The 10,133-nt window shown below is 41.6% G+C and overlaps 1 protein-coding gene across 1 annotated transcript in view; it reads left to right on the top strand.

The window, feature by feature from the left end:
* The first annotated feature begins 237 nt into the window (after positions 1 to 237).
* The window catches only part of rin2a (Ras and Rab interactor 2a), a 31,170-nt gene continuing 21,274 nt past the window's right edge, over positions 238 to 10,133 (top strand). Inside the window, exons 1-2 of the mRNA XM_083695575.1 lie at positions 238 to 393; positions 7,734 to 7,839. Of these exons, the coding sequence (XP_083551701.1) occupies positions 7,780 to 7,839 (60 nt within the window). The 5' untranslated portion in view covers positions 238 to 393; positions 7,734 to 7,779. The remainder of the gene's footprint in view (positions 394 to 7,733; positions 7,840 to 10,133) is intronic.

Here is a 10,133-nt window from a genome sequence, read left to right as displayed (position 1 = left end):
CAGATTGCCAACGCATCATAAGTAATGATTCAGCAGTCTTCAGAAACTTTCTTTTTCTCATTTTGCAAATATTCTATGACAAACAGAATGTTTTCCCATCTCCCATCAAATTGAGCTAGGAGAAACTAATGAATGTATTACCCTGTTGCCCAGAGGGGTCGCATGCGCTGTAGTTGAGAAAGAGAGAAAGGAAGAAAGGAAGAAAGGAAACTAGGGCAACATTAGGACGGAGCCGACAGGAGCTGAGTTCAACTATTAACGACAAACTATGAAATCCTCGTCAATACAACAAGACCAAGAGTTACCTGTTATCACATGCCTAATGATATTCTGTATGCCTATAGCAATTTTCTCGGTGTACACGTATGCTTTTCTGCCATAGGACACGTAGAGGTAAGTTGTTGACAAGTTTGCATTGCTGAATAGGAATGACATCGCTTTAAAGTGAAACAGTTACTTAATTCTCCCTTTTCATTTAGCCATTTCATGACATTTGTATTTTACCTTGACATCTTAAAACGGGTCGTTATTCTGGACCTTTGCCCGCCGTTTTTTGAGATAAAAGCAGAGATTTTGATACACTGAATGGCAGGCGAGGTACGAGCGATGAGCGACTACGATCTCACTAAATCGTATCTCCATGGAACAGTTTCTATCCGAATATTGCGTGAATTTTCATACACTGCAATTATTCTTTTAGAAACATTTAGCCCTGAAAGATTAGGAACACTATCTGACAAGGAAACAGTTTGACACGATCGAGACCGGCTAATAATCGTATTATAAGAAGTCACTGTAGTAACATCACTGTATTATTGTTGTTATGGAGTTGTGCGGTTTGTGTTACTACACAAAAGGACTAACTACTTATTCCAGCACAAAAACTTTAGCAGTTACAAAGTAATCACATGTGAATAGTGTTTGTTATGTATGGTGTATTGCCTACTATAAAGACATATGGGGATATCCTTTTAAAGTGCATTATTGTCAACAGCTTAAACAGCAACATCTCAATGGTCAAGAAAGTACGTCTTATAAGATCAGAGTGTATTTGTTAGTTCATAGAAAGTGTATTCCAGACTTGCAGTATACAGGTCCAAAAAAGCTGAGATTCGAGTTTGCCATCTAGTCAGCCTCACAATTCTGTAGCTGAGTAGTTTGAGGAGTGTTCACATCAGGCCTACTACTTGATTTAAAATTATCCAGCAGGTTTGTCAAAAACCTGTTATCATTATTCCATAATAGTTAAACCTCTCCCCTTTTCAAAGATAGAGTAAAACATAAGAAATAAACAATTTGCCAAATATGTACTTGCCAAGGTGCCAGTTTTCCAGACTGCTCTGAAATCTGTTAATGTGCTTAAGCTTTTGGGGGGGAAACAGGCTGGTGTTGTTACGTACAATTTGAGTCACAGGTCAGGAATTTAAGAAGTATGCAAAACTCACTCAAGTTCATTACATTAGTGATAGTTTGCTTTCTCCAAAGATTAGAAGGTTTCCTTGGTTCAAACCCACTGGGCAATTTGTTCTTCGGGTGTTGTCACGGTTGCAATGTATTTTAAGAGAGGATTGTGGGAATTGGAACAGTGGGAGCCAGGGAGTGTGCTTTCAGGCCAGGATGTCCTCGGTTGGCCAAAGGGAAGGTAACTATCCTCAACATTTCAGATAGAAATTTAATGTGCAGAATGAATTGTATATAGAAAGAAAGGAGAGGCGGTTCTGTACATTCCATTTCTATCTGCAGTATGTTGTATGAAGTCACCTTCCATTGCACCAAGTGCTTACAGTGTTTGTGAATTGAATCCTTACTGATTTCTTAATGTGGTTCCTGTCTTGATTGTGACTCTTCTTGTGACGCATGTCCCGTTCTTCTGCAATCATCATCACTTGACCACACACACATCAGCATTTAGCAAACACTGGACAATCCCCTCCCTGTTATGGTACAGTACTTTGTCAGTCACTCCGGTTGTAGTTATCTTAGGCTTATTGTTCACACTGCTGAAAATGCAGCATACGTGTAATTCCATGCTGTAGAGGACAGCAAGGCTCCACACACTGCTTTAGTGGTCCAAAAAGTATTGACGTGCATGAGAGAAATGTAAAGTAGGCCATTTCTTCATTGGTCAACCTGTGTCTGTGTCCTCTTCTCCTCAGCTGAGATGAACATTATCAGCGAGCATTTATTTTTTTCTAGTTACATGACCTTGTCATCCCGTTATTTGTTTGTCCTCATGGGACCGGATGGCAGGTCTTCGATAGAAGTGTGGTTGGATCAAATAATGAGAGGACTACGTACGTTTAAAGACTTCAGTCTAAATCATTTTTATTGATTTGACTGAAGATCGCTGCTTATATTGATCTGGAGATTCACAATACAGCATGATTTATGGTATTATTTAGGGTATTATGTTATAATTGCCAAGATGGGCTTACTTTAATAAGCTACACACTAACATGGAAACAGATGGTTTGTTCGATCTTCCATGTTGCACACTAGTATTTGTTTGTTTGTATTTCCTGAAATTGAACCATAACACATGTTCATATAATGTTGTCATGAATAATCTTGCTACTCTTTTATGTTTTGTGTGCCATGTGTAAAATGATTTGTCTATCATACCATATTGAGTGAGCCACAGAGTAATAGAACAGACCCAAACATATGCTCAATAGAGGCCATCATAGCCACAACCATGGTGAAATAAAATGGCACTGCTATGTGAGGTTGGCTGGAGAAATAAGTTATTATTGTCTTCAACAAAGACAATTGCAATGCTTCTTCATGAGGTGCATAGTAGAATTCAGATCTCTTGACTTTTAAATGATACATCTGTAACATCACAGCAGCCCTCTTATCCGTAACCACAGACACAGGATCAGATTAGCTCACTCCCAATCCTGACCATAACCATTCTGGCAATAGAAAGGAATCTGACCCCAGGACAGAATTTAGCAGTAACATCTACTTACTCCCTAACTCCACATAGACACACTCAGTCCCAAATTACACTTCAATATTGGATTTCTCCCTATACCAATGTAACTTCAGATTTCTTTCATTTATCTGGCTGTCTGTTTTTGCCTTACCCGTCTGATGTAGTGTGTGCAGATTTCAAATTAAGAAGTGCTTTTGTCATCACTAGACTCCTACCACAGAAGCCCTGGGAGAGATACTTTGGCGAAAGTAGTGAGAGGGAGAGTCACCTACACAGGGGGAGAGAGAGAGACAAACTTGAGGCCAAGTCCTGATATAAAAAACAGGCTTGTAACTCAGAAGCTTCACATGATGCCAAAGGGAGACTTGTGCAAAAAGACCCAAACATCTCAAGTATCTTCCTTGAGAGAGAGTGAGAGAGAGAGAGCTTTTTTCAGGGCAATTCCACAGGAACAGAATGAACCTGGGACTAAATGTTTCCGTATGCCGAACAAAAACTCTTGATAGCAAAGTTTAACAAACTATACCAACAAATGCTATTGCCCCCACAATTGTTATTTGAGAGAAATTTTTATTTGAGAGAAATGGTGGTGTATCTGATTTATGCATATGTACTTTGGGTGGTGCCCCCATTGAGTGTGTCCCTGCTTGTAAATACCTGGGCATTTGGTTTGACAAAAACTTGACATTCAGAAAACATACGGAGGAGCTTGTTAAATAGCTAAGACTTAAGGTGTGGGAATAGATCTTGCCTTTCCCTGAACAGCAGAAAGCGGATTGTGCAGTCAACCTTCATGCCAGTGCTTGATTATGGTGATGTCATCTACCGAAGTGCAGCAGCCACTACTCTTAAACCTTTGGATGCCATCTACCATAGCGCCCTTTGCTTTATCAAAGGTGATAGTTTTAATTCTCATCATTGCATACTTTATCAAAAGGTTGCAGGACTCATTTATGTCCTGTAGATCTCTTCATTACTCTCTCACTTTTTTTGTGTAAAGCCCTACTACATAAACTCCCGGCTTACCTAACCTCATTATTGAAATTCAAGAATGTCAATTACCTAACTCTTGAGGTTCCTCGGGTCTCCACCGAATTGGGGAAATACGCTTTTAGTTGTGGTGTACATCACTGCTGGAACAATCTAAAAAAAACATTTTAGTTGGTTGTTCTGGTGCTGCTCGGGCAATTTAACATTTTCGTTGAGGACCTCTTTGTTGAAAAATATGTTTTTCTTGATTGTGTTTTATAATGTTGTTAATGTACATACATAGTCCCCCTATTTCAAGGCACCAAAAGTATTGGAAAATTAGGTTGACGGGTGTTTCTGGTTAGTCAGGTGTGTTCCGTCACATCATTTGTGCAGGCATAATAGAGCTGTCAATGTATGTGTTTAGTATTGATTCTCGGCTTTGCATTTGCCTTTGGAGTCTGCTATTGAGGTCTGGGCCAAGGAAGACTTCTACAGTGGATGACCGAAGAATGCTCACCATAATTAAGAAAAAAACCCAAACAACTGTCCCACAGATCAGGAACACTCTCCAGGAGGTAGTCGTGAATGTGTCAGAGACTACTATCTGCAGAATATGTCACCAGCCGAACTACAGAGGCTTCACTGCAAGGTGCAAACCACTAGTTATCCTCAAAAAGGATGGTCAGGTTACAGTTAGTTGAAAAGGTCTGGAGGTCTGGAAAGCGGTATTGTGCACAAATAAGACAAATATTATGTGCCAGAGAGATTGCAAGAGGAAACTTTGGAGAAAAAAAGGATCTGCCCAAAATGTACAGCATAAAACGTCATCTGTGAAACTTAGTGGAGGAAGTGCTTTGGTTTGGGCATGTATAGCTGCTACAAGAACTGGCTAACTTGTCTAAATTGATGTAGAGAAACATCTTGTCGACTCGAGTACAAGCAAATCATCATACAGTATGACAATGACCCCAAACATACTGCCATAGCAACTAGGGAGTTTTTCAGGGCCAAAAAATTAGCTTGACAGGTGTCAGGTTTCTGGTTAGTCGGGTGTGTTCCGTCACGTCATTTGTGCAGGCATAAGAGAACTGTCAATGTATGTGTCTAGTATTGATTCTAGGCTTTTATTTCTTTAAGTTCTTCACTGTCTAAGTCAATCTTCAGATTTAAATCCAATTGAACATGCATTTAATTTCCAGAGCATCACCCAGCGTCTGGTGGAGTCATTGGGTCACAGACTTCAGGCAGTTATTGCATGCAACTGATTTTGATTGATTTTGATATTGACTGTCGACCAAATACTAAACATGAGTACTGTATCTGGACATTAGATGATGTTTTCCAATACTTTTGGTGCCCTGAAATGGGTATTTAAAAAAATAAATAATAATTCCACTCTAAATATTGTACTTTCTAAATGATGAACCCCAATCTGAAAAAAGCCCCCATTCAATTGAGAAACCCTAACCCTAACCCTTTTGGAGTATAGAGTTAAATAAGACAAAATGCTTCCTCTTTCCAATACTTATGGATGGCACTGTATGTGTTTTTTTTTAACAGAATGACCTGAAGACTGGGCAATGATTCTTAATCTTACATAAGCCAAATCATCTCCTAAAAACAAAATATAAGTGTTGATTGTAGTGACCGGGGTCTATACTTAACACCTATAACACCTGAACACCTATAAAGACTTTATCTGGTTGATGTTTTCTTAGACGCTTTTCCATATGTTTGACCAGATGTGAAAGCCTTTGCTTATTCCTATTTTTATGATGGAAGATGGTTGGGAAATGTATTTTTGAAAATATAACCTTTTAGTTTTCATTTGACACCCAATATGATATGCTCTGATGAATTTCACATTTTGATCCTCATGTGTCCTTTTACACGGAACTGGCCATCACTAAATCATTGGGCAATGGATAGTTGGGTGTCTCTAGCTTTAGCACTAGGCACCTTTAGTTTGAGCCTGAATTAAATCCTCACACCGTGGTATTTTGCTCCAGTATACATAGAAAGAAGTGCAGTTGCAGAAATCTTTGTGTGTGTGTGTGTGTGTTTGTGTGTGTGTGTGTGTGTGTGTGTGTGTGTGTGTGTGTGTGTGTGTGCGCGCGCCTATGCTTACATTAGTCAGAGAAGAGTGCTCTCGCACACACACAAACTGAAGCCCACCCCCTCTTCTTTGCTATGACCATAGCGATGTTTCAATGCAACATGTTTGTGTGTTTCTCTGCTCCTAGTCTTTTTGTGGCTGGGACCTCTCCTCAGCAAGCAGGGACATACCCAGAGTGGGCAGAGATGGAATGTGACACACTTTTGAGGGAGCCAAACCTAGCCATATAACGCCATTTTCACAGATCCCTGTTGATTCCAATCCTGGAGCATTTGGTACCCTGATGCAGGCTATATGTGCAAAGCAAACAAGCTTTGGCACAAGTTATTTTTATTTTAGTCTGCAAACTAAATGAAGACTTCTCCTTTCAGATTCCTAAAGCTGCGCTTCTTTTGACCTTTTGACCTTTGCTGCGTGTGCCCATGCTTACACTGGTCAGAGACGAGCGCTCTCACACACACACATGCTGTCCAAAGCCCACCCCCCACCCCCCCCCCCCCCCTTATTTTCCATGACAAGTTGGATGGCCATAGGGATGTTTCAGTGCAACAACAACAACATGATGACAGGCCCCCTCAGAGACCTGAAAAAGTAGAGTGGGGTCAAAGACAAGCTATGTTTTAGTGGCTCGTGGTGTTTTTCAGGAAATAACTTCTCTAGCCACTTCACTAGACTCTTTCTCCTTCAATCTTGTACTCTTTATCTCTGTCTTATTTTCTCTCTTTCTCTCTCACACACTTTCTCTCTCTCCTCTGCTATTTCCTGAGATCATAACATGGGATGTCTAATCCTGTTTTTCTTACTTTTTTTTCGACCATCCACCAGCAAGCTGTGATTGACAAAGGGAGGCGGTGTCCATAGACCCAAGTCTGTGTGTAGCGGGTGTGCCATTTGCAGGGTTGGGTTCTAACAGTTGCATGTAATCAAACTAAAATAATGCAAGGTGCATTTTGTGAATTTCAACTGGATGCAAACTTTTTAGGCATCACCAGGCTACTTGCAGGCTAGCTTGCTGTTTTCATAGAGGAAAATACATTCAAAACCTCAAACAGCTATACTGAATTTGTACAGCTGAGAACAGTTTTGGCAATGGCCATGTTGTCCTGAGGAAATTATGGTATCCCAGGGTTATCGCCATTACATTTTAAAGAGGGGTTGCATTGGGATTACAAACTCAAAAGTGTTTTGGTGTGACGGAATGTAAAACATCTGGGTCAGAGTGAGTGAGTGTGTGTGTGTGTGTGTGTGTGTGTGTGTGTGTGTGTGTGTGTGTGTGTGTGTGTGTGTGTGTGTGTGTGTGTGTGTGTGTGAGCGCGAGAGGGAGCGTGCATGCATGCATGCGTGTCTGTGAGAGAAGAGTGAGAGAGTTTGTGTAGAAAACTCTGTGCTAGTATTGACAGTGTAGGGAATGGGGAGGAACTGGCATGCCTCTTGTTGCCGGAAATGAAAAGCACATAGAGAGAGGGCTTTAAAGCAGGGCTTTCATAAAAAAGAAGAGGGAGAGAGCGGGAAAGATCGGAAAGGAGTAGTCAATGCTTTGTCCTCGTCTGTCACTGTTTTGAGCTCCACTGGACTATACTGAGCTATACTGAAGTGGGTTGGACTGGTCAAACTGAGCTAAATTATTGAACTGAGCTGTATTGGGCCATGCTGGGCTGTACTAGGCTTTAACAGGCAGAGGATAAAATACCTTTTTCTCCCCCACAGAGCCCCTAGCAGACACAGACACAACTGAGGTGAACGGAAGGACAGCATGTCCTCCAGTGCACTCATCCAATCCTGCCAGCGGGAGAAGAAAGGCAGCTTCTTCAAGGTATGGAGTTAGAAGGGGGAGTGGTAGAAAGGAGATAAACGGGGGAGAAGATTAGAGAGAGGGAGAGGAGGGTTAGATCAGAGGAGGAGAGAGGGTGGAGCCCTCTTAAATGTGTCCTTGTGGTTTCTGTTTTGATTTTGTCTCTGTCCGTCTGTCTCCATAACTGCCTGTTCTAGTTTTGTTTTTCCTGTTGAATTGCTTTACAGATAATTGTTTGAGAGACTGGCTGTAATAAAAAGAATTGGACCTCTCCAAATGCTCATGCAGTGAACCTATTAGTCACTTCAAGACGAAGCCGTCTCAGCATATTTGACTAAGCAGGTTTTTCTTAAGTCAGACTGAAACTAAACTAGTATTTCAACTACTTTGGAAAGTATTCAGACCCCTTCACGTTTTCCACATTTTGTTGTGTTATAGATTCAATTTAAAATTGATTAAATTAAAAGAATTTGCCATCAATCCACACACAATACCCCAGAATGACAAAGCGAAAACTGTTTTTTTAGAAATTTCAGTAAATGTATTAATTGAAATACAGAAATACCTCATGTACATAAGTATTCAGACTCTTTGCTTTAACACTTAAAATGAGCTAAAATGCAAAAATGTCATCAACAAATCACTCAATAAGTTGAATTGAGTCCATCTTAATGCAAGAATAATAGTTCATGTAATTTTGGAATTAATATCTTTGTTTTTATAGGGTCTCTGATTTGCATAGGAATCAATTACACAAATTACGCACAAAACACACAACAATGTGGAAAAAGTGAAGGGGTCTGAATACTTTAAGAAGGCACTGTATACTATACCATGTTTAAGCTGAACTTGCAGTAGATGTGGTGGTTGAGGGTTGGATACTGGGACTGGGGTGAGTTGAGCCGAACACTTCTGGGGAAGCTCTTAGCTCATTTCCCCAGCCAGGTATATATTATGGCTGAGTAAATGCTGTGTTATCTCACTCTGAGGTTGAGTAAATATAGACCTGCCATCTCCACGCCACTCCGCCACACCTCAGCACGACTGTTTGCCAAGGCGGAGGGAATCGCAAACTCCAGATCAACTTGTGAGATAGCCTGGAACTGTATTTCCCCAACCACAGTGCACCCATTCAGTAGAAACACGTCACGTCTTATCAAAACAGTCAGATGAAGGCTCTCATTGGTATGTAGCCCAAGGAATTACAGTAAGGAAGCTAGCTTAAAAAATATTCTTCAGCTACTTACTCACTTACTAGTACTTACTTACGTACCTGAGGGCAAGGTGGACAGTACAGCTATATTCTTTCATATCTAAGTGAGGTCTACTGCTCTACACTGCTCTCCCTAGTTCTGTTGTTCCTACAAAGATTAGAGAAAAACAAGACCAGGCTGATAGAGATGAGGGAGAGAGGGGGGATGAGGAAGAGGAGAAGGTGGAGGTGGAGGTGGAGGAGAAGAAGGGGGATGAGGAGGAGGAGGAGGAGAGAAATAAGGGGTCGGAGAGGAGGAAGAGAAGGGGGATAAGGGGTCAGAGTGGGGGAGGGGGGTGAGGGGTCAGAGTGAGGGAGAAAGAGGATGAGGGGTCAGAGAGGAGGAGGAGAAGGGGAATGAGTGGTCAGAGTGGGGGAGGAGGATGAGTCAGAGAGGAGGAGGGGGATGACGGTTCAGAGAGGAGGAGGGGGATGAGGGGTCAGAGAGGAGGAGGGGGATGAGGGGTCAGAGAGGAGGAGGGGGATGAGGGGTCAGAGAGGAGGAGGGGGATGAGGGGTCAGAGAGGAGGAGGGGGATGACGGTTCAGAGAGGAGGAGGGGGATGACGGGTCAGAGAGGAGGAGGAGGGAGGGTTGAATAGATTGAGTAGAAGAGAGGGGAAGATGAAGCTGAGGAAGGGTTGGAGTAATGGGTTCACCTGGCCCAGACTGAAATTCCAGGAACCTATCCCACATAAACCTGGTACTTATCAGTTGAATCATAAATCACTACCCACTCCTATAGGTTTGCCGACAAAGCGAAAGATGAAAGGCTATATGATGACATCAATAGAAATATTGTTGTCTAATAGGTCGACACAGAGAACTGTAGGAATTCCATACAACTCGACAGATTGACAGATGCTTGAGTGGTGCAGAGGTGATGGGAGGAGAACAAAGGAGTGCACTTTTCCATCTTCCATCTCACAAATGTCTCTGTTTATTTTACCTTTTTTTTATTTTATTTTTTTATAAATCTGCTCCAAACTCAACCCAAGCACACATACTTTCCCTCTGACTGGATCTGTGGGATTCTGCTTGTTAAAGCAGCCTTGTTGACAGAA

The sequence above is a fragment of the Argentina silus genome, assembly GCF_951799395.1.
Source record: "Argentina silus genome assembly, chromosome: X".
NCBI classification, from domain to species: Eukaryota; Metazoa; Chordata; class Actinopteri; order Argentiniformes; family Argentinidae; genus Argentina; species Argentina silus.
This window is presented reverse-complemented; position numbering and strand designations above follow the sequence as displayed.